This window comes from Pan troglodytes, chromosome 10, assembly GCF_028858775.2.
Source record: "Pan troglodytes isolate AG18354 chromosome 10, NHGRI_mPanTro3-v2.0_pri, whole genome shotgun sequence".
In the NCBI taxonomy this organism is placed as follows: domain Eukaryota; kingdom Metazoa; phylum Chordata; class Mammalia; order Primates; family Hominidae; genus Pan; species Pan troglodytes.
In genome coordinates this window covers 74,371,577-74,397,003 of record NC_072408.2, presented here as the reverse complement: position 1 = coordinate 74,397,003, position 25,427 = coordinate 74,371,577, and the positions used below count along the sequence as shown (strand labels likewise).

Genomic DNA, 25,427 nt, shown 5'->3' with positions numbered 1-25,427 from the left:
CATGGTCATTACCATCATGAATAATTAAAATAGTAGTAGCATTTTGAGAGAATGGCTTTGGATTGAGAGCTAAAATTGTCATGAAATGAGTGGGAGTGACTGAGCTTTGATAGATGATTTCAACAAGAGGAATAAGTGATAGAGTCTCTCAATATGAGATCCAAAACTATGGATTATGAGTGTAAAGGGTGGGGAAATGTAAAGAAACTAGCAAAGTGAGGCACATTGGAAACCAGCCCATCTGGTTTGCAGCAATATGGGGGATAAGGCAACCCCTATGTATCACTGCTGCAGGAGAGGGAGTGTCTCAGGGAAGACCAATTTTTAAGTTCAAGGCAGAAGTGAAGCAGAATAACTCGGAGAAGAGGTAAAGGTAAGGGGAGTTTCAGTCATGACTGGTGATGGGTTCCAGAAAACTCAAGAGACGAATTTCAGTCCAGGATTGGGAGAAAGAGAGAAGATGGGGGCAAACATAGGAATGTGCAGAGCTCTGTGGGGATTAGAGAAGAGGTGATGAGTCATCAGGGAATCCCTACCTTCTTATGGTGGTCACTACCATAAGAGCGATAATTGCCATGGTAATATTAGTCTTGATGATGTCAGAGCTTTGAGCATTGGTGGGTATAGAAACATGTTTGGAGAATAATATGTAGAATAGGGGTTCTTTCCAGGAGAGTGTAGCTTTCTGGAGCTGTCTCTTAATCAGCACCAACAGAAGTGAAATGTTCGGGTGAGGGCGGATCTGTTCGGAGCCTGACGGTTCCCTCTTGAGGTGTGCCTGTGGTACACACCTGAGAACTCTGGGGCTAAAACCTATTGGACATAGGTTTTACAGATCTACAGGATACAGATCTCAGAGATTTTATTTGTACTCATTTAATATAAATTAACTGCTTTAAAATTTATAATATGCAAATATCATACAATTAATCTAATTAGGTATTGAATCTATAATGTGCCAGGCATTATGTAAGGCACTTTACATACACTAAATCTTTATTCCAAATATAGACTTCTTACTTTATAGATGAGTGCACTGATGCTCAGAAATGGTAAATAACCTACTGATGTTTATACTGCTGGCAGGTAGCAGAGACATATCGGCATTTAAGTCTTTCAGACTTCAAAGGCCATGATATTTCATCAGAGCTGTGATAGCCGTTCCTGAAAAAATATCAGCTGATTCTTTAAATCAATTTTTGTCATCTAACTGATGCGTGGCTGTTCGCATAATATTGATCTTGAAAGATGTTTTGCAACATCTTTCCCCTGGTGTACTCTTGTTTTTCCACGATCCCACAAAATGAGCAGTCTAATTATTTACACAATTAGGAAGAGAAAAGGGGCACAGAGAATGCTCTTTGACCTCTGAAAATATTGAAGAATTTTACAACTGGCACCTTTAGCTCAGGATTATAAAGGTTGTTAGTTAGTTTGTACTGTTTTATCTTCATTGTATATAATATATATATTAGTCTCCAAACATGTTGATGTGTTTTCAATGAAATGGATGTCTGAGGAGAAAACCATTAGCCTGAGAAAACCCAAACTGTATTCCCATTGTGAATAAAAGGAAGTCCATAAAAATGATGGAAAATGTTCTGCATTCCTGTTATGATATCAAAATCTGGCAGTACATGAAAATTTTTCAAAGTGCTTATTTAAAAGGCATAATCTTTGGTCTCCTGTGCCAGAATCTGCTGGGTATGGGACTGGATTGCTATTTTGACAACTTGCCAGTAGATTCTTACTCAGCAGAGTATTTGGAAGCCTTACTCTAATATTTTGGCCTTGGGTCTACATTTCTCAGTTCTGCACAGTCATTCTTCCCCTCTACACTACTCTTTAGTTTGTCTCATGATTCCAATACTCTCAATAATTAACCAAGAATAGAACTAATCAATCAGATAACTGTGGCACAGACATCAAATACATTTTGCTGCAACCATATCAACAAATGTCCCATGAATGATAAGGGGTAACCATATTCTCATATATGCATCCTCACATTACCACATATATATATGTGCATATGTGTATACAGGTAAAAGTGTGTATATATGTATACATGTATGTTTGTGTGTATATACATACATATATCTTCACACTTTTCTGAAATATATATATTTATGTGAGAGAAGGGTCTGTACTTTATTTCAGAAGAGAGCTTAATGTCCAAGGTATAATTGGGAGTCTAAAATATTTGAGTTATTGAATTAATTAAACTTCATCTCTACTCAAGAAAACTTTTAACTGAGTTAAGCTCTTCCTTTCTCCAAAAGTCAAGTCAATAAAAGGAAACTGTGATATTAATAATTCTTTCCTGTTTTGATGTAAAGAATCTATCGCATAAAGCAGTCTTAATTTTCATCATTCAGAAAAATGGTCTTGCAGTTAATTGGGACTCTCTTATTCCAGGTGGTATCTCCAGTCTCCATACATACCACGTTAGAACCATACCTATGTACCAAGCAAAGAGGGTATATTTTAATTTTTAAATGCCAATGTAACCTGTAGGCATATTTCTTATTTGTCTTAAATTATTTCCTATTTGGAAGTTTTAAATACCTGGAATAATTTATTGTACTCATATTTTTAAAGAAAAAAATCTTATGCCACCAACTTAATTGAATAAACAAGTAAAAGCCATTCCCAAAAGTAAGGTTTACTTGTTAAGATTAACAAAAAATAATGTGAGAATTCTGAGAAATATAATCTTTAAATATTGGCAACTGGAGTGAACTCTTAAAACTAACTAGGTTTTATATGTTTGACTAGAGCAATGACATAATAAGGTGGTTAATCATCACTGGACTTGTTTTCAAAAAGCCAACTACTTTAAGAGGAATAAAGGGTGGACTTGTTGCAGTTGCTGTAGGATTCTAAATCCAGGTAAGAACCATTGAGATTCTCTAATTTTAACATATATTTTATGTAAGAAATTTTCACGGAAGAAGATTTTGATGGTCTTGAAAAATATTACAAATTTTATGCTCTGTGTCTTCCACACGCTTACATTCTGAGCCCTTAAAACATAGTAAATATTCCTTCTGGGAGTAGAAGAGCCTCAGGTTTATATACTGTTAAAAATAAAGTAGAGAAAATAATACCTTTATATATTTAAATATAAAGTTTCAAATCTTGGTCTTATTAATTTCCAAACAAATAAAAATCAAGTCTCAAAAATGAAGCTCTAGTTACCTTCTTAAAATATGCTACAGGATAATTATTTTTGTCAACTACATTGACTGATCACACTAGACTCCTTATTTCTTTGATGTCTTCTTAACTGGATGAAGGCAGCCAAGGGTGGGAGTAGAGGGAAGAGTTAATTGGCAAACATAAAAAAACAGGTGTCTCAAAGTCACATAACCACCTCAATTTCCTTGTTTCAACTCAAGTTTGATACAGGGTGAAGGGAAATATGTTTTCTAGATAATTTATCTCCAATTAAATAAGCAAAAAGTCTTCTCAGTACAGTTTTTTTCTTTTTTTTATTTCATTATTATTATACTTTAAGTTTTAGGGTACATGTGCACAACATGCAGGTTTGTTACATATGTACACATGTGCCATGTTGGTGTGCTGCACCCATTAACTCATCATTTAACATTAGGTATATCTCCTAATGCTATCCCTCCCCTCTCCCCCACCCCACAACAGTCCCCGGTGTGTGATGTTCCCCTTCCTGTGTCCATGTGTTCTCATTGTTCAATTCCCACCTATGAGTGAGAACATGCGGTGTTTGGTTTTTTGTCCTTGCGATAGTTTGTTGAGAATGATGGTTTCCAGTTTCATCCATGTCCCTACAAAGGACATAAACTCATCATTTTTATGGCTGCATAGTATTCCATGGTGTATGTGTGCCACATTTTCTTAATCCACTCTATCGTTGTTGGACATTTAGGTTGGTTCCAAGTCTTTGCTACTGTGAATAGTGCCGCTATAAACATACGTGTGCATGTGTCTTTATAGCAGCATGATTTATAATCCTTTGGGTATATATCCACTTATGGGATGGCTGGGTCAAATGGTATTTCCAGTTCTAGATCCCTGAGGAGTCGCCACACTGTCTTCCACAATGGTTGAACTAGTTTACAGTCCCACCAACAGTGTAAAAGTGTTCCTATTTCTCCACATCCTCTCCAGCACCTGTTGTTTCCTGACTTTTTGATGATTGCTATTCTAACTGGTGTGAGATGGTATCTCATTGTGGTTTTGATTTGCATTTCCCTGATGGCCAGTGATGATGAGCATTTTTTCACGTGTTTTTTGGCTGCATAAATGTCTTCTGTTGAGAAGTGTCTGTTCATATCCTTCACCCACTTTTTGATGGGGTTGTTTATCTTTTTCTTGTAAATTTGTTTGAGTTCATTGTAGATTTTGGGTATTAGCCCTGTGTCAGATGAGTAGGTTGCAAAAATTTCCTCCCATTCTGTAGGTTGCCTGTTCACTCTGATGGTAGTTTCTTTTGCTGTGCAGAAGCTCTTTAGTTTAATTAGATCTCATTTGTCATTTTTGGCTTTTGTTGCCATGGCTTTTGATGTTTTAGACATGAAGTCCTTGCCCATGCCTATGTCCTGAATGGTATTGCCTAGGTTTTCTTTTAGGGTTTTTATGGTTTTAGGTCTAACATTTAAGTCTTTAATCCATCTTAAATTAATTTTTGTATAAGGTGTAAGGAAGGGATCCAGTTTCAGCTTTCTACATATGGCTTGCCAGTTTTCCCAGTGTCATTTATTAAATAGGGAATCCTTTCCCCATTGCTTGTTTTTGTCAGGTTTGTCAAAGATCAGATAGTTGTAGATATGCGGCACTATTTCTGAGGGCTCTGTTCTGTTCCATTGGTCTATATCTCTGTTTTGGTACCAGTACCATGCTGTTTTGGTTACTGTAGCCTTGTAGGATAGTTTGAAGTCAGGTAGGGTGATGCCTCCAGCTTTGTTCTCTTGACTTAGGATTGACTTGGTATGCGGGCTCTTTTTTGGTTCCATATGAACTTTAAAGTAGTTTTTTCCAATTCTGTGAAGAAAGTCATTTTTAGCTTGATGGGGATGGCATTGAATCTATAAATTACCTTGGGCAGTATGGCCATTTTCATGATATTGATTCTTCCTACCTATGAGCATGGAATGTTCTTCCATTTGTTCATATCCTCTTTTATTTCATTGAGCAGTGGTTTGTAGTTCTCCTTGAAGAGGTCCTTCACATCCCTTGTAAGTTGGATTCCTAGGTATTTTATTCTCTTTGAAGCAATTGTGAATGGGAGTTCACTCATCATTTGGCTCTCTGTTTGTCTGTTATTGGTGTATAAGAAGGCTTGTGATTTTTGTACATTGATTTTGTATTCTGAGACTTTGCTGAAGTTGCTTATCAACTTGAGGAGATTTTGGGCTGAGATGATGGGGTTTTCTAGATATACAATCATGTCATCTGCAAACAGGGACAATTTGACTTCCTCTTTTTCTAATTGAATACCCTTTATTTCCTTCTCCTGCCTGATTGCCCTGGCCAGAACTTCCAACATTATGTGGAATAGGAGTGGTGAGAGAGGGCATCCCTGTCTTGTGCCCATTTTCAAAGGGAATGCTTCCAGTTTTTGCCCATTCAGTATGATATTGGCTGTGGGTTTGTCATAGATAGCTCTTATTATTTTGAGATACATCCCATCAATACCTAATTTATTGAGAGTTTTTAGCATGAAGGTTGTTGAATTTTGTCAAAGGCCTTTTCTGCATCTATTGAGATGATCATGTAGTTTTTGTCTTTGGTTCTGTTTATATGCTGGATTACATTTATTGATTTGCGTATGTTGAACCAGCCTTGCATCCCAGGGATGAAGCCCACTTGATCATGGTGGATAAGCTTTTTGATGTGCTGTTGGATTCGGTTTGCCAGTATTTTATTGAGGATTTTTGCATCAATGTTCATCAAGGATATTGGTCTAAAATTCTCTTTTTTGGTTGTGTCTCTGCCAGGCTTTGGTATCAGGATGATGCTGGCCTCATAAAATGACTGAGGGAAGATTCCCTCTTTTTCTATTGATTGGAATAGTTTCAGAAGTATTGGTACCAGTTCCTCCTTGTACCTCTGGTAGAATTCGGCTGTGAATCCATCTGGTCCTGGACTTTTTTTGGTTGGTAAGCTATTGATTATTGCCTCAATTTCAGAGCCTGTTATTGGTCTATTCAGAGATTCAACTTCTTCCTGGTTTAATCTTGGGAGGATGTATGTGTCGAGGAATTTATCCATTTCTGCTAGATTTTCTAGTTTATTTGCATAGAGGTGTTTGTAGTATTCTCTGATGGCAGTTTGTATTTCTGTGGGATCGGTGGTGATATCCCCTTTATCATTTTTTATTGCATCTATTTGATTCTTCTCTCTTTTCTTCTTTATTAGTCTTGCTAGTGGTTTATCAATTTTGTTGATGCTTTCAAAAAACCAGCTCCTGGATTCATTAATTTTTGGAAGGGTTTTTTGTGTCTCTATTTCCTTCAGTTCTGTTCTGATTTTAGTTATTTCTTGCCTTCTGCTAGCTTTTGAATGTGTTTGCTCTTGCTTTTCTAGTTCTTTTAATTGTGATGTTAGGGTGTCAATTTTGGATCTTTCCTGCTTTCTCTTGTGGGCATTTAGTGCTATAAATTTCCCTCTACACCCTGCTTTAAATGTGTCCCAGAGATTCTGGTATGTTGTGTGTTTGTTCTCATTGGTTTCAAAGAACATCTTTATTTCTGCCTTCATTTCACTATGTACCCAGTAGTCATTCAGGAGCAGGTTGTTCAGTTTCCATGCAGTTGAGCGGTTTTGTGTGAGTTTCTTAATCCTGAGTTCTAGTTTGATTGCGCTGTGGTCTGAGAAACAGTGTGTTATAATTTCTGTCCTTTTCCATTTGCTGAGGAGTGCTTTACTTCCAACTATGTGGTCAGTTTTGGAGTAGATGTGGTGTGGTGCTGAAAAGAATGTATATTCTGTTGATTTGGGGTGGAGAGTTCTGTAGATGTCTATTAGGTCCGCTTGGTGCAGAGCTGAGTTCAATTCCTGGGTATCCTTGTTAACTTTCTGTCTCGTTGATGTGTCTAATGTTGACAGTGGGGTGTTAAAGTCTCCCATTATTTTTGAGTGGGATTCTAAGTCTCTTTGTAGGTCACTAAGGACTTGCTTTATGAATCTGGGTGCTCCTGTATTGGGTGCATATATATTTAGGATAGTTAGCTCTTCTTGTTGAATTGATCCCTTTACCATTAGGTAATGGCCTTCTTTGTCTCTTTTGATCTGTGTTGGTTTAAAGTCTGTTTTATCAGAGACTAGGATTGCAACCCCTGCCTTTTTTTGTTTTCCATTTGCTTGGTAGATCTTCCTCCATCCCTTTATTTTGAGCCTATGTGTGTCTCTGCATGTGAGATGGGTCTCCTGACTACAGCGCACTGATTGGTCTTGACTCTTTATCCAATTTGCCAGTCTGTGTCTTTTAATTGGAGCATTTAGCCCATTTACATTTAAAGTTAATATTGTTATGTGTGAATTTGATCCTGTCATTGTGATGTTAGCTGGTTATTTTGCTCATTAGTTGATGCAGTTTCTTCCTAGCCTTGATGGTCTTTACAATTTGGCACGTTTTTGCAGTGGCTGGTACCAGTTGTTCCTTTCCATGTTTAGTGTTTCCTTCAGGAGCTCTTTTAGGGCAGGCCTGGTGGTGACAAAATCAGCATTTGCTTGTCTGTGAAGGATTTTATTTCTCCTTCACTTATGAAGCTTAGTTTGGCTGGATATGAAATTCTGGGTTGAAAATTCTTTTCTTTAAGAATGTTGAATATTGGTTCCCACTCTCTTCTGCCTTGTACAGTTTCTGCCGAGAGATCAGCTGTTAGTCTGATGGGCTTCCCTTTGTGGGTAACCCGACCTTTCTCTCTGGCTGCCCTTAACATTTTTTCCTTCATTTCAACTTTGGTGAATCTGACAATTATGTGTCTTGGAGTTGCTCTTCTCGAGGATTATCTTTGTGGTGTTCTCTGTATTTCCTGAATTTGAATGTTGGCCTGCCTTGCTAGATTGGAGAAGTTCTCCTGGATAATATCCTGCAGAGTGTTTTCCAACTTGGTTCCATTCTCCCCATCACTTTCAGGTACACCAATCAGACATAGATTTGGTCTTTTCACATAGTCCCATATTTCTTGGAGGCTTTGATCGTTTCTTTTTATTCTTTTTTCTCTAAACTTCTCTTCTCGCTTCATTTCATTCATTTTGTCTTCCATCACTGATACCCTTTCTTCCAGTTGATCGCATCAGCTACTGAGGCTTCTGCATTCGTCATGTAGCTCTCTTGCCTTGGTTTTCAGCTCCATCAGGTCCTTTAAGAACTTCTCTGCATTGGTTATTCTAGTTATCCATTTGTCTAATTTTTTTTCAAAGCTTTTAACTTCTTTGCCATTGGTTTGAATTTCCTCCTGTAGCTCAGAGTAGTTTGATCATCTGAAGCCTTCTTCCCTCAGCTCGTCAAAGTCATTCTCCGTCCAGCTTTGTTCCATTGCTGGTGAGGAGCTGCTTTCCTTTGGAGGAGGAGAGGCGCTCTGATCTTTAGAGTTTCCAGTTTTTCTGCTCTGTTTTTTTCTCATCTTTGTGGTTTCATCTACCTTTGGTCTTTGTTGATGGTGACGTACAGATGGGTTTTTGGTGTGGATGTCCTTTCTGTTTGTTAGTTTTCCTTCTAACAGACAGGACCCTCAGCTGCAGGTCTGTTAGAGTTTGCTAAAGGTCCACTCCAGACCCTGTTTGCCTGGGTTTCAGCAGCGGTGGCTGCAGAAGAGCGGATATTGGTGAACCACAAATGCTGCTGCCTGATCGTTCCTCTGGAAGTTTTGTCTCAGAGGAGTACCCGACCATGTGAGGTGTCAGTCTGCCCCTACTGGGGGGTGCCTCCCAGTTAGGCTACTCGGGGGTCAGGGACCCACTTGAGGAGGCAGTCTGCCTGTTCTCAGATCTCAAGCTGCATGCTGGGAGAACCACTGCTCTCTTCAAAGCTGTCAGAGAGGGACATTTAAGTCTGCAGAGGTTACTGCTGTCTTTTTGTTTGTCTGTGCCCTGCCCCCAGAGGTGAAGCCTACAGAGGCAGGCAGGCCTCCTTGAGCTGTGGTGGGCTCCACCCAGTTCGAGCTTCCCAGCCGCTTTGTTTACCTAATCAAACAAGTAACTCAGCAATGGCGGGCACCCCTCCCCCAGCCTCACTGCCACCTTGCAGTTTGATCTTGGATGGCTGTGCTTGCAATGAGTGAGACTCTGTGGGCATAGGACCCTCCAAGCCAGGTGCAGGATATAATCTCCTGGTGTGCTGTTTTTTAAGCCGTTTGGGAAAGCGCAGTATTAGGGTGGGAGTGACCCAATTTTCCAGGTGCCGTCTGTCACCCCTTTCTCTGACTAGGAAAGGGAATTCCCTGACCCCTTGTGCTTCCCGGGTGAGGCAATGCCTCGCCCTGCTCTGGCTTGCGCATGGTGCGCTTCACCCACTGTCCTGCACCTACTATCTGGCACTCCTCAGTGAGATGAACCCGGTACCTCAGTTGGAAATGCAGAAATCACCAGTCTTCTGCGTCGCTCACGCTGGGAGCTGTAGACCAGAGCTGTTCCTATTTGGCCATCTTGGCTCCTCCCCTCAGCACAGTTTTTAGCATGAACTAAAGCCTCAATAAATATTAGTTCCCTTCTCCAATTCAGAAAGTTGTCTGCCTTGATAAGACAATTGTTTTTATTGTGAAAGTAAGGTGGAGATGGGGGAATGTCTCTCCTATAAAAGGTCTAAGAAGTTAGCAAATGCTGTTTTTCCTTTTTGCTCCTCAGTTGCATAAGTACATGGTGGAAATTGGGTCACTTTGCCTAAACCGGTTTTCTGTAACCTAATAAGTATTAAAAGCTTGACACAGATAAGTAGAGGCTGATAAGATTCTGTCCTGCACCCCACTCCTATCAAATTTGGAAAAACTGACCTCTTCAGGGAAGAATTGCAATGCTAAATCCAAATGCCTATGGCTCTATCTTATAAACAAATGGTATGGTCAAAATTCATTTATGTAAATCATTTGAAATTTAAGAAAAAAATATGTTCAGAGAAAAATATGTTAAATGTCAAGGTGAATTAGAAAGTGTGGCATTTAGTCAAGCATAAATTAATATTCCAACTTTCTAGTTACTTTGTAGTAACTTATTGAACATTTTGGTGAAATGAGGAACAAAGTGTCCACCTTTTTTTTCTGAATATTTTATGTGAAGATCTAGGAGAGAGATGTGAAATAATAGCTTTCTGGGGGAAGTAGGGGAAATACAAAGAAAAGTAATGACTTCAGGTATATTCTCCACTGGTACAGCAGGGTGGGAGATATTATCAACAGGAGGTAAGTATGAAAATATTGAAGAGGTACAATTTGGATCAGCATTACAAACAAGAGATGGAGAATGACATTCAGGATTGAAAGAAACATACAAGAGGGCAGAAAGCTTTCTTCTTGGGACTGTGGTTTCATGTGTCTGCAGGTGCTATGGATATATTGAGAATGGTTCTAAAAACAGGGGCTTGGTTTAGGTTGTGAAGACCATCAAATGAATTTTATTTTGTGTCGTTAAAGGGATCTTTGAAAGATTCTTAGGATAAATATGATATGCATAGGATAGAAAGAAAGGTGGGAGACAGGACAAACAGAAGTTAATCAATTGAAATAAACCAGGTTTGGAGTGGTGGGACAATAGCCTTCAAGACATCAAGAATATTTGTTAGTAGAAAGAAAATCAAAGCCTAAAACTAAGGGAAGACTATCCACCTTGCAAGTCATACAAAGATATTTGCTATTATATAATTAAAAAAAAAAGATTTCCTAATATTTAAATTATAAAGAAAGAGATAGAAACAGATATTCATGGAAAAAATGGGGTGAAATTTATCAAAGGGCAGCTTAGTACCTTGAGGCTAAACAGCCATTGACTTTTTTCTTACCTCACTGAACCCGGAAACCCAACATATCTAGGTAGAGGCATGCATAAAACACGTACACACACAAAATGTAATAATTGGAGTTCACTTAGAGGTACACATGTATGGGTTTCTGTATTCAACCATATGTTGATATATACTCACATATATGTAAGTGATAATATCCTATTTATTACTTCCACATTTATGCACTATCCCTTAAATATGTATTGTATATATTTATATTATTCAGAATCCATCAGCCCTTGTTGAATAAATTAGTGAATAAAATATAGAGTCGAGTCTCATTATTCACAGATTCTATATAAGAAAATTTGTCTATTCACTAAAATTCCTTTGTAACACCAAAATCAGTACTGCTGGACTTTCATGGGCATTCACATGCATGTACAAAGTGGTGAAAAATTTGAGCTGCCATGTTCCCAACTGAGGTTGAACAAAGTGAAGCTCTGTCTTCTTGTTTCTGCTCACATATGATAAAGAAATACCCTTTTCACACTGTATTTATTGCCACATTTTTGGCATTTTTGTGTTTTGTGTTTCTGAGTTGAATGTTTCGAATGGGCCCCAAAGATAGTGCTGAAGTGCTCTCCGGTGCACGAGAGTATCCGAGGGAAAAGATACATATGCTGTATAAGCTTCCTCCAGGCCTGAACTACAGTGTTGTTGACAACTAATTCAATGTTAATGAATCAATAGTATGTATTAAATAAAGTGTCTTTAAACAAAACATACATAAAACACAGTTCTATATTGAACAATTTACCAAAATATTGTGACCAGAGGCAGACAGGCACATAACTAACCCCACATCTCTCCAAGGAACAATGGTTCAATATTTGCTAATTCAGTGTTCCCAGCAACTTTATAAAACATAACTACTGCAACAAGTATCAACTGTACATATAATATATATTAGACATATTGTATAATTAGTGCGCTATTAAAAATCGTGTATCTATGCTGTGTCTACTTATATAGATATCTTAGATACATAAATATGTATTGTTTACATACATAGAAGCAAGAATGTATTTCTAAAACTCCATGAAGAACACATTATATTCTATATAAAAGAGTCAGTTGAAGTAAAAAGTTAACTCATTTTACTAGTCTTTAAAGTAGGACTTTAATGACTCTCAAAATAACAATTTCTCTTATACATTGACTCCAAAACTTTAGTTGTTGAATTTATTCTGCAGATATGGCCACATAAAACCAAAATGGCATATGATATATTAAGAACATCTTTAATATGAAATGATTAGATACAACCTAAAAGCTGATGAATATAGAACCAGTTGCATATATTATGGACAACTTAATACCCTGCTACCATAAGAAAAATGAGAAAGACTTATTAGGATTAAGTATATAGAGAAGATAAAAAGGTAGAGAATGATGTTTAAGGTATGCTACCATTTGCATTGAAAAGAAAAATATTATGTACTTAATGAAAAATCCACGTTATATTTCTGGATAACAGGACAAGAGTTAGAGGAAGAATCTTTGTTTTATTTTTTTAATTTGCATTTTCAACTTTATGCATTTCTCTTGGAAAAGAAATGAACAAAATCAAAATAAAGTAACATCATGATGGTGGTAAGGTCAAGCAATACCAGAGATGCTCTGAGAAGTACTTGGAGTACACTTTGCTCTTTTTAACAAATCCAAATTCTGTTTGCTTTTTGAGCCTGATTCCAGTGGTGTCTCCTTTATAAAACAGGCCATTTCAATTTAATTCTTTATATTATTTTTGTATCTGTTTTGAATATCTACTCTGTGCAAGGGGCTAATAGGCACATTTTAAAACTAGAAGGATAAAGAAAACATATATTTGCTTTTATAAATTTTACAATATAGGTGTGTAGAAAAGATAATTTAAATTTCTATAATTTAAAATGTTCATGTAATCTGGTGTGTGATTCTATATTACTTACTTGTTTCAAATTTCTCTCCACAAATTTATTTTTCTATTAAATTATAATCTCCTTAGGCTAGAATTTGTGTCTGTCTTTCCTACTTTTGTGTCCAGCATTGACCTAGCAGAGTGGTAAAGACACAGTAGACCCTGAGTGAATGTTAGTGAATGGTTGATTGATTGATGATGATCTTGTGGCTTTTCTTATTTCTAAATTATATATTGTAAAAATAAAATAAACTATACTTTTTCTTCCTTAATAGGTGATTGTTTCAAACTAAGCATCAACAACAATTAAAAACATTTGTATGATATCTATATTTCAATCATGGACCAAAATCAACATTTGAATAAAACAGCAGAGGCACAACCTTCAGAGAATAAGAAAACAAGATACTGCAATGGATTGAAGGTAGAATAAGTTTTATGTTTTTGAGCTAAAATAAGTAAATAGGCAACTTTAATGTATAGAAAGGCAAGTTGTTAAAAAGAACATTATATTTCAAATTATAATTTCCAATTGAAGCATATATTGAAATATTAACATAATGATTCATACCTTGATTTAAACCAGTCTTTTAATCTGATTAAGTATTTCTTTGGTGAAATTTTTGATGCTTAATAGTTTATCAATGTAGAAAATTTAGAAATATTTTGATAGCTTCTCTTTGGTTTTGGATTGATCACGAGATATTTAGGAATGTGATTAAAATAAAAAATGCATAATGAATAATATTTTAAAATTCTTAGAATTGACTTATAAACTTAGAATATTAATGTCTTGAGACTCACTTTGTGATACTGACTTATTTAAAAATTCTTTTTTTTAAAAAAAAAACAGCATTTAAAAAAGTTCTGATAAGTAATTTAGGCTCATGGAACGGAGGTCTATGATAGTCAAAAACCTGGCCAAAAGACCTGTTTGACGATTTAGAAAAGCCATTTAATGTTTTCATTTGCAAGCTGGTAAAAGTAAAAATTCTGCCTTTTGCTTTTGGCACAAACTGTATTAAATGATACAGTTGAGGTATTAAGTGATGCTGGCATTTTTATAAACAGGCGTGAGTACTCCTAAGCACAATGCTAAATGAGAAGCCAAGACTCAGAAAAGTTAAGAAATTTTCCTGAAGTCATCTACATTGTGAATTGAAAACCCTGGAACCCAAGACAAAGCCTTTAAATCCCCATACGGAAGTCTTGAGGAAATCAAGAAATAAGGGTCACCTTTTATCAATGTTTTAACTTTTTTATTTAGTCAAATTTGTAGTCTTATACAGCTGAATAAAGGCCACCAAGATTGGAGTCAATTACAATAATGTTATAAAAGTTTCCTTTTAGCTCCTTCCAGGGAACATAAAATTTGTTTGTTTTCTGAGATTACTGATAAAGCCTTCTCTGATGAAATATTTGAGTAACATTTAGGCCAAATGGCGGTCATAAGGAAAAAGTATTGGTTAATGCAAGTGAATTATGTTCTATATTCTAAGGATAATATAATGTACTGAATTGTTTTTATTTTTAAATACTGAGTGTTACCGTAATTTCACTGACATGTGCATAGCAAAATGGCAGCAAACTGCCTGAAGCAATAAAATTTCCAGAGTGATCCCTTGTAGCATATCTGGAGAAGCTGGGAGTTAGCGAATTAGCAGTGTGTGGAAAGGACATTAACTGCAGCCCAATAAAGAAGACCAGAGCTAGAGGAAGATACTGGGATAAGACTGGCATCCCTAATGCTGGTATTTCAGAAACATCGCTAAATTGGTTAATCATGTCTACAAGTGATATTTAAAATAATATTTTCACTCACTTAAATTGTTAACATTGATATGTTGTTGATAAAGAATATTAAACTCAAAAATCATTTTACAATAATTCTGTAAAGACTTGTGTGACTGTAGTTGAAGTTTGTTGCATTTCTGAGCTTACTTTTTATTCATGAGAAATGAAAACATAATGGGAGAAAATGTTTTAAATAAAGGGTATTTTAATTTTTTATGAAGTTTGGGACTTCAAAGTATTAACAAAAGTTGCTGAAAATATATTGACTTTTACTTTCATTAAATTACATTTTATCATCTAATTTCTTAATTTTCTGTATTTGAAATATTATGATTTAGAGATATCTCTGTAGATAGAAAGATAATGAAAACAATAGTAAAACAAATGTAATTCAGGAGCATAAAAAAAGATGAGAGAAACCTTAATAATAGTAGCTAACATTTATCAAGCATTTACTATATGCCAGACATTGATTTAGTGTTTTACTTTTGCTAACAGATTTTTTCCTTACCAGAATTCTATCAACTGGATGGTATTATCTCCTCTTTTCAGATGAAAAAACCTAGATATAGACAGGGCAAATGTCTTCTCCTAGGTCTCAAAGTTGGTAATTGGTACACTGAAGGTCTGAACTCACTCAGGCAGTCTGATTCCAAATCCTATGCTCTCAACTGTATTCCATATTGCTAAAATAAATGTGGATTTTTGTAATGTTAGTACCCTCAAGATGTTATGGCAAGCAGGGTTTTATAAGTGGTCTCTTTAATAACTTTCCTCATACCATACTTCTAAAAAATTATCTTAAGGTTAAATTATTGAGTGTCAAGCAGCCATGGATTCTAACACTTGCTAACATGCATGCACACACCCAAATATACATGTTGTTACTGACTTACATATACAGACACAGCAGGTGGCAATATATAAGTGCAAATTGATAATATATCCGTGGAAATACAAACAAAACTTTGAGAAATCAAATACTTGAATTCTTTTCTACCCCTTCTCCTCAATTTTTGTACTGAACTAACTACATTACATAGAACCTGCTAGTATACGTTTCATCATTACACTTGTCATTTCTTCTCTTCAAATTTAAACCCAACAAGATACAGGAGAAGATTTAAATGCAATCCAAAGAAAACAGGAAAACAATTCAAGAGTTTAAAGATGACATAGTCATTTTAAGAAAGAACCAAAATTAACTTCTGAAATTAAATATTTTACTACAGGAATTTCATAATACAATTATAGTAATTAACAACAAAATAGACCAAGCTTAAGAAAGAATCTCAGAGTTTGAAGATTACCCCTTTGAATCAACACAAGCAGACAAAATTAAAGGAAAAATATTAATGAACAAAACCTCTGAGAAATATGGGATTATGTAAAGAGACCAAGCCTGTGACTCATTGGCATTCCTGAAAGAGGAGAAAGAGTAAGCAACTTGGAAAATGTCTTTGAGGATAAAGTCCATGAAAAATTTCCCAGTCTTGCTAGAGAGGTGGATATGCAAATTCAAAAAATTCAAAGAATCCCTTCAAGATACTATACAAGATGGTCATCCACAAGACACATAATCATCAGATTCTCCAAGGTAAACAAGAAAGAAAAAACCTTAAAGGCAGCTAGAGAGAAGGGGCAGGTCACTTACAAAAGGAGCCCCATCAGTCTAACAATAGATCTTTCAGCAGAAAGCTTACAAGCTAGAAGAGATTGGGGACCTATTTTCACCATCCTTAAAGAAAAGAAATTTCAACTAAGAATTTTAATTTCTGCCAAATTCATAAGTAAAGAAAAAATATTATTTTCGGTCAAGCAAATGCTAACAGAATTTGTTACCATTAGACCTGCCTTACCAGAGATGCTTAAGGGAGTCCTAAACATGGAAATGAAAGAATGATACCTGTCACCACAAAAATAGACTTAACTACAGAGCCCACTGACATTATAAAGCAATTATGCAATCAAGCCAACATAATAACCAGCTAACAACACTATGACAGAATCAAATCCTCACATATCAGTATTAATCTTGAATGTAAATGGGTTAAATGCCTACACTTAAAAGGCATAGAATAGCAAGTTGGATAAAGAAGCAAGACCCAACCGTTTTGTTGTCTTCATGACTCACGTATCATGACATCCATAAAATAGAAAATGAATAAATTGAAATAATATTTATCTCAGAGTTGTCAGGATATTTATAAGGTGCTTAGCACAGTGTTACATAGAAACTCAATAAATTGGAAAGTTCCAACATAGTAGCATTATAGTTGCTGCACTTTTTTTGAGACATGGCCTCTACTGTCACCCAGGCTGGAGTGCAGTGGCATAATCTTGGCTCACTGCAAACTCCACCTCCCAGGCTCAAGTGATTCTCCCACCTCCTGAGTAGCTGGAACTACAGGCACATGCCACTTCACCCAGCACTTTTTTTTTTTTTTTTTTTTTTTTTTAGTAGAGATGAGGTCTTACCTTGTTGCCAGGCTGGTCTTAAATTCCTAGGCTCAAGCAATCAGCCCGCCTTGGCCTCCTAAAGTGCTGGAATTACAGGTATGAGCCATCACATCTGGAAGCTGTTTCTTTTTAAAGTGACTACATTAATTTACTTGATCACGAGTAATACGTAAATGAAAATTTGAGAATACATTCACTCCAATATTTGGAATTATGTGACTTCTAGATTTTTGTAATTTAAGTAGGCATAAAATGGTACTTTGTTTTGGTATTTGTCTGTGCTCCTTGGTTCTTATAAATATTATATTTTGTGAAATCCATTGCTGAATGCAAGTGGTGCTGGTTACATTTGCCTATTTCCAAGTTTTAGTACACTTATTTTTGAAATATATTTTATCAGTTTAAGGACTTACTTGTAATATCTTTGTCTGGTCTTGGTATTAGGTTAATGTTGGCCTCAATAAATGAGATAGGAAGTATTTCTTTCTGCTTCTAACCTCTGAAAAAAACTGTAGAGAATTGATATAAATTAATTCTTAGGTATTTGGTAGAATTCAACAGTGAAACCATGTAGGCCTGTTTCTTTCTGTTTTGGAAAGTTATTAAAATCAGTTCAATTTCTTAAACAGAAATAGTCCTTTTAATATTGTCTATTTATTCTTGTACAAAATTGGGTAGATCGTGTCTTTCAATATATTGGTCTATTTTATATAGGTTATCATAGTTGTAGGCAGAGTGTTGCTTATAGTATTTCTTTATTATCCTTTTCATGTATATTGGATCTGTAGTTATGTCCCCGCCTTTATTTCTGTTATTAGTAATTTGTGCCTTCCCTCATTTTCTTAGGTAACCTGGCTGGGTCAATTTTATTAATCTTTCTAAAGAATTAACTTGTGGTTTTGTCAATTTTCTCTATTGATTTCCTGTTTATGATTTAATTGATTTCAGGTCCAATTTTTATTCTATTTTTTCTTGTGCTTACTTAAAATTTAATTTGCTTTTCTTTTTTATTTTCCCAAGGTGGAAACTTAGATATTGATTTTAGCGTTTTCTTGTTTTCTAACATATGCGTTCAGTGCAATAAATCTCTAAGTCTTGATTTTGCTACCTTTCACAAATTTTGATCACTTGTATGTTTAATTTTATTTTTTTCAAGATGTTTTAAAATTTTTCTTCAGATTTCTTTTGACTCATAAGTTACTTAAAAGTGTGGTAGTTAATCTCCACATATTTTGGTATTTTTCCAGTTATCTTTCTGTTATATTCTAGCTTAATTTCATTGTCATCTAAGAGAAGACACTATTAGTTTAAATGTGTTAAGGTGTGTTTTATGGCTTAGGCTGTGGTATATATTGGCGAATATTCCATGTAAGCTTAAGAAGAATGTGTATTCTGCTGTTGTTGGATGAAATAACATATAGATGTTTATTATATCCAGTTAATTGATGATGTTGTTAAGGTCAGTCATGTTCTTCCTGTTTTTACCTGCTGGATCTTTCCATTTCTAGAGAGATGTAGAGTCTCCAAATACCATAGTGTATTCATTTATTTCTCCTTGTATTTCTACTGGCTTTTACTTCAGATAGTTTGCAGCTCTGTTGTTTGGTGCCTCTATGTTAAGAAGTGTTATGTTTTCTTAAGAATTGACCCCTTTAACATTTTGTAATGCCCCGTTTTTACCTCTGTTAATTTCCTTGCTTTAGAGTCTGCTGTGTCCAAAATTAATTTAGATTGTCTTGCTTTGTTTTGGTTATTGTTACCATGGAATGTTTTTCTCCACTTCTTTACTTTTTAAAAAAATTACACTTTAAGTTCTGGGATACATGTGCAGAACGTGCACATTTGTTACATAGGTAAACACATGCCATGGTGGTTTGCTGCACCCATCAACCCGTCATCTACATTAGGAATTTCTCCTAATGCTACTCCCTAGCCCCCCAACCCCCAACAGGTGCTGGTGTGTAATGTTCCCCTCCCTGTGTCCATGTGTTCTCATTGTTCAACTCCCACTTATGAGTGGGAACATGCAGTGTTTGGATTTCTGCTCCTATGTTAGTTTACTGAGAATGATGGTTTCCAGCTTCATCCATGTCCCTGCAAAGGACATAAACTCATTCTTTCTTTTGGCTGCATAGTATTCCATGGTGTATATGTGCCACATTTTATTTATCCATTCAATTATTGATGGGCATTTGGGTTGGTTCCAAGCCTTTGCTATTGTGAATAGTGCTGCAATAAACATACATGTGCCTGTGTCTTTATAGTAGAATGATTTATAATCCTATGGATACATTCAACAATGGTTGAATTAATTTACACTCCCACCAACAGGGTAAAAGCATTCCTATTTCTCCACATCCTCTCCAGCATCTGTTGTTTCCTGACTTTTTAATGATCGCTTCCAACTGCTGTGAGATAGTATCTCATTGCGGTTTTGATTTGCATTCTCTAATGACCAGTGATGATGAGCTTTTTTAATATGTTTGTTGGCCACATAAATGTCTTATTTTGAGAAGTGTCTGTTCATATCCTTGGCCCACTTTTTGATGGCATTGTTTGTTTTTTTTCTTGTAAATTTGTTTAAGTTCCTTGTAGATTCTGGATATTAGCTCTTTGTCAGATGGATAGATTGTAAAAATTTTCTCCCATTCTGTAGGTTGCCTGTTCACTCTGATGATAGTTTCTTTTGCTATGCAGGAGCTTTTTAGTTTAATTAGATCCCATTTGTCAATCTGGGTTTTTGCTGCCATTGCTTTTTGTGTTTTAGTCATGAAGTATTTGTCCATGCCTATGTCCTGAATGGTATTGCCTAGGTTTTCTTCTAGGGTTTTTATGGTGTTAGGTCTTACATTTAAGTCTTTAATCCATCTTGAGTTAATTTTTGAATAAGGTGTAAGAAAGGGGTCCAGTTTCAATTTTCTGCATATGGCTAGCCAGTTTTCCCAACATCATATATATTAAGAAGGGAATCCTTTTTCCATTGCATGTTTTGGTCAGATTTGTCAAAGATCGGATGGTTGTAGATATGTGGCATTATTTCTGAGGTCTCTGTTCTGTTCCATTGGTCTATATATCTGTTTTGGTAAAAGTACCATGCTGTGTTGGTTACTGGAGGCTTGTAGTATCATTTAAAGTCAGGAAGCATGATGCCTCCAGCTTTCTTCTTTTTGCTTAGGATTGTCTTGGCTATATGGGCTTTTTTGTTGTTGTTGTTGTTCCATATGAAATTTAAAGTAGTTTTTTCCAATTCTGTGACGAAAGTCAATGGTAGCTTGATGGGGATAGCATTGAATCTATAAATTACTTTGGGCAGTATGGCCATTTTTACAATATTGATTCTTCCTATCCATGAGCATAGAATGTTTTTCCATTTATTTGTGTCCTCTGTTATTTCATTGAGCAGTGGTTTGTAGTTCTCCTTGAAGAGGTCCTTCACACCCCTTGTAAGTTGTATTCCTAGGTATTTTATTCTCATTGTAGCAATTGTGAATGGGAGTTCACTCATGATTTGGCTCTCTGTTTGTCTATTATTGGTGTATAGGAATGCTTGTGATTTTTACACATTGATTTTGTATCCTGAGACTTTGCTGAAGTTGCTTATCAGCTTAAGGAGATTTTGGGCTGAGACAATGGGGTTTTCTAAATATACAATCATATCATCTGCAAACAAAGACAATTTGACTTCCTCTCTTCTTATTTGAGTATCTTTTATTTATTTCTCTTGCCTGATTGCCCTGGCCAGAACTTCCAATACTATGTTGAATAGGAGTGGTGAGAGAGGGCATCCTTGTCTTGTGCCGGTTTTCAAAGGGAATGCTTCCAGCTTTCGCCCATTCAGTATGATATTGGCTGTGGGTTTGTCATAGATAGCTCTTATTATTTTGAGATATATTCCATCAATACCTAGTTTATTGAGAGATTTTAGCACAGCTCCAGTGTGCAGCTCCCAAAAAGATCAACGCAGGAGGTGGGTGATTTCTGCATTTCCAACTGAGGTACCCAGCTCATCTCTTTGAGACTGGTTAGACAGTGGGTGCAGCCAACAGGGGGCAAGCCGAAGCAAGGCAGGGTGTCACCTAACCTGGGAAGTGCAAGTGGTCAGGAAACTTCCTCCCCTAGCCAAGGGAAGCCACGAGGGACTGTGCCCTGAGGAAAAGTGCATTCTGGTCCAGATACTATGCTTTTCCCAGTCTTTGCCACCGGCAGACCAGGAGATTCCCTCGGGTGCCTACACCACCAGGGCCCTGGGTTGCAAGCACAAAACTGGGTGGCTGTTTGGGCAGACACTGAGATAGCTGCAGGATTTTCTTTTTAAATCCCAGTGGTGCCTGGGACACCAGCAAGACAGAACCCTTCACTCCCCTGGAAAAGGGGCTGAAGCTAGGGAGCCAAGTGGTCTAGCTCAGTGGATCCCACCCCCATAGAGCCCAGCAAGCTGAGATCCACTGGCTTGAAATTCTCCTTGCCAGCTGAGCAGTCTGAAGTCGACCCGGGATGCTCGAGCTTGGTAGGGGGAGGGATGTCTGCCATTACTGAGACTTGAGTAGGTGCTTTTCCCTCACAATGCAAACAAAGCCACTAGGAAGTTCGAACTGGGTGGAGCCCACCGCAGCTCCACAAAGCCCCTGTAGCCAGACTGCCTCTCTAGATTCCTCCTCTCTGCCCAGGGCATCTCTTAAAGAAGGGCAGCAGCCCCAGTCATGGGCTTATATATAAAATTCCCTCTATCTGGGACAGAGCACCTGGGAGAAGGGGCAGCTGTGGGCGCAGCTTCAGCAGACTATCCTGCCTGCTGGCTCTGAAGAGAGCAGTGGATCTCCTAGCACCATTCTCAAGCTCTGCTAAGGGACAGACTGCCTCCTTAAGTGGGTCCCTGTCTCCCGTGCCTCCTGACTGGGAGACACCTCACAGCAGGGTTCAACAGACACCTCATGCAGGAGAGTTCTGGCTGGCATCTGGCGGGTGCCCCTCTGGAATGAAGCTTCCAGAGGAAGGAACAGGCAGCAATCTCTGCTGTTCTGCAGCCACTGCTGGTGATACCTAGGCAAACAGGGTCTGGAGTGGACCTCCAGCAAACTCCAGCAGACCTGCAGCTGAGGGGCCTGACTGTTAGAAGGAAAACCTACAAACAGAAAGGAATAGCATCAACATCAACAAAAAGGATGTCCACACAAAAACCCCATCTGAAAGGCACCAACATCAAAGACCAAAGGTAGATAAATCCACGAAGACGAGGAAAAACAAGTGCAAAAAGGCTGAAAATTCCAAAACCCAGAATGCCTCATCTCCTCCAAAGGATCATGTTTACTTTTAATCTATATGTGTTTATATATTTAAAGTGGGTTTCATGTAGACAACATATAGTTGGTTCTTGTTACTTGATCTACTGTGTCAATTTCAATCTTTTAATTAATACATTTAGACCATTTGCGTTAAAAGTGATTACTGATATATAGTCATGTGTCATTTAACAACAGGAATGCATTATGAGAATTGCATCGTTAGATAATTTTGTCATTGTGCAAACATCTTAGCGTGTACACACATAAACCTAGATATTATAGCCTACTACACACCTAAGCTTATGGTATAGGCTATTACTTTGATGCTACCAAAACCTGTACCTTATTGTAGTTTACTAACTACTAATTACAACACAGTGATATTGGTGTATCTAAACATATCTGAGCACAGAAAAGGTAAAGTAAAAATATGGTATTATAATCTTATGGGACCATCATTGTATATGCTTTCCAACATTGACTTAAATGTCATTATGACATGTGTGACTGTAGTTAGATTAGTATCTACCATAGTGGTTGCCTGGGTGTTTGCAAGATAAATTTACAAATAATTCAAGTCCACTTTCACGTGACGTCATACCGCTTCATGGGTAGTGTGAGTACCTGATAATAGCAAATTATTTCTAATACTTTCCTTCCATTTCTTGTATCATTATTGTCATTCATTTCAATTTTGTGTCAGCATACATAATCAAATACATTATAGATATTATTTTAAAAACAGTTATGTCTTAGATTAAGAATAAGAAAAGTAATAATTTATATTTTATGATCACTTATTTCTCCTCCAATGTTTTCCTTGCTTTAAGTAGATCTGAGTTTCTGATTTATATTATTTTATCTTTCTGTAAAGAACTCCTTTTAACACCTTGCAAGGCTGATCTAAAGGCAAAACATTTCTTTCAGTTTCATTTCTCAGAGGAAGTTTTATTTCTCCTTCATGGGTATGGGGATGGATAAATACACAGGGTATGGGGAAAGTATTTTTTCCTCTGTATTCTTTTGGGATTTTTTTCCTTTGTCTGTGATTTTCTATAGTTTTAAAATGACATGACTAGGTGTAACTTTTTGGGCATTTATACAACTTGTTATTCTATGGACTTCCAGGATCTGTGGTTTGTTGTCTGATACTAATTTGGGGAAATTCTCGGTTGTTATTGTTTCAAATATTTCTTCAGTCTCTTTCTATTTCTCCTTCTAGTGATTCCATTGTGTATATGCTATACCTTTTTTAGTTGGCCCCCAGTTTTTTGATACTTTGTTCTGATTTTTTTGTCTTTGTTATTTTTATTTGCTTTTTAGTTTTGCAGATTTTAATTCATATATCCTGAATCTCAGATATCCTTTTTTCAGTCTTGTGCAGTATACTGATGTGTTTACCAAAGGCATTCTTCATTTCTGCTACAATGTTTTGACATTATAATTTTTTAATGAAATTTTTATCTGTCTGCTTACATTGCTCTGTTCTTGTGTGCTTCTTTATTTTACCACTAGAACACTTAGCATATTAATCACAGTTGTTTTAAATTCTCAGTCCAATAAATCCAACATCCTTTCTGTATCTGAGTTTGGTTCTGATTCTTGCTCTGTCTCTTCAAAATTATATATATATTTTTTTCTTTTAGATGACTTGTAATATATTCTGGATATCCAGACATAATGTATTGAGTTTTGTAAAACCTGCTATACATAGGCCTTCAATAATTGTTGCTAAGGTGTGAGAGAGGAGAGTCTTTTTTTTTTTTTTTTTTTTTTTTTTGCCTCTGGACTGTAACCTTCACAAGTGTTTTTTTAGTATTTTTTTTTTCCTTCTTAGTCAGAATGGGTTTGGTAGAGTGAGATGGATTTTGGTATTTTCCTTTTATCACATGGAAGACTAGAATTGGCTGGAGCTGGGTATTTCCTTTCCCTTTGGTCAGTTAGGCTCTAATAACACACCATCTTATGAGGCTCTGATAAACTAGTTCTGCCTAAGGGCAAGCACTAAAAGTCCTATTAAAAACAGAGGGCTCTAGTCTATTTCAAAAATGGGTCTTGTCTCCTCATGCTACTGAAAGAACAAGATAATTTTTCTCCAACATTTACTATAAGAACCTGGTCAAGCTCCTGGAGGGAAAACTCAAAATGTGGAGGTCACCGACTGGGTTCCCTTGGAGTGTTTAGTGCTCAGACTTAACCACACTGAGTGAGACTCTAGCAGTTTATCAATTATAGTGTAGGTATTTCTACCTTGGCACTGGTTCCTGTGCAGTTTCTGTTCACGAGTCTCTACTGCTGTAAGCTGTGACGCTTTGTAATCACCTATTTGTCTCTCCAATCTTGAAGGCAGTTGATTGCCATTGGTCCTCACCTCTTTTACAGATCCAGAAAGAGTTGCTGCATTTTAAATTGGTTCAGTGTTTTTCTCGTTGTTACTATAAAATGGCAAGCTCCAAGCTCCTTGAAGGTTTCCAGAGCCTAGAAACCAGAAATACCAGCATATATTTTTTATTGTATTTTCTTATCTCATGTCTTACAGTTCTACATTTTACTTAAGATTTCATTGTGATTGCTTGATTAATATACAAGTTATTTTAAAATAACATTTTCTTCAAATATTTGGAGATTTTTCGTAATAAATTTTTTCCAGTAGTATTTGTCATAATTGCATTGTGGAAGCTATGACAACTAATTTTTGAAATTAGTTGAGACTTCTCTATGTCCTAGTACATCACTGATGTTTGTAAGTCTCCCTGATGTACTTAATAAAAATGCATATTCCATATTCTTTCAATTGTTGGATGTATAATTTTATATGTGTCTGAGAGGTCAGTCTTGTTAATTGTGTTATTCAGATCTTCTATGTCCTTGCTAATATTTTAACTATTTCACTTATCATAATTGAAAGAAAGATGTTGAATTTTTTTCTTACAAAAGCAGTTGTATTGATTTTTGCTTATATCTTTTGCAACTACTAAGTGCATTATTATATAACCGTTTTATCTTT

General features: G+C 36.4%; 1 protein-coding gene across 4 annotated transcripts in view; it reads left to right on the top strand.

Annotated features, from left to right (window-relative positions):
• The first annotated feature begins 2,799 nt into the window (after positions 1–2,799).
• SLCO1B1 (solute carrier organic anion transporter family member 1B1) overlaps positions 2,800–25,427 on the top strand; it is a 144,650-nt gene continuing 122,022 nt past the window's right edge. For 2 of the 4 annotated variants that reach the window (XM_024347926.3, XM_520785.8), the window contains exons 1-2: positions 2,800–2,892; positions 13,160–13,308. In XM_024347926.3, the coding sequence (XP_024203694.3) occupies positions 13,225–13,308 (84 nt within the window). In that variant the 5' untranslated portion in view covers positions 2,800–2,892; positions 13,160–13,224. Of the gene's footprint in view, positions 2,893–6,119; positions 6,141–13,159; positions 13,309–25,427 lie in introns of those variants that run through there. The other 2 variants (XM_063785879.1, XM_009425766.5) reach the window with 2 other exon arrangements.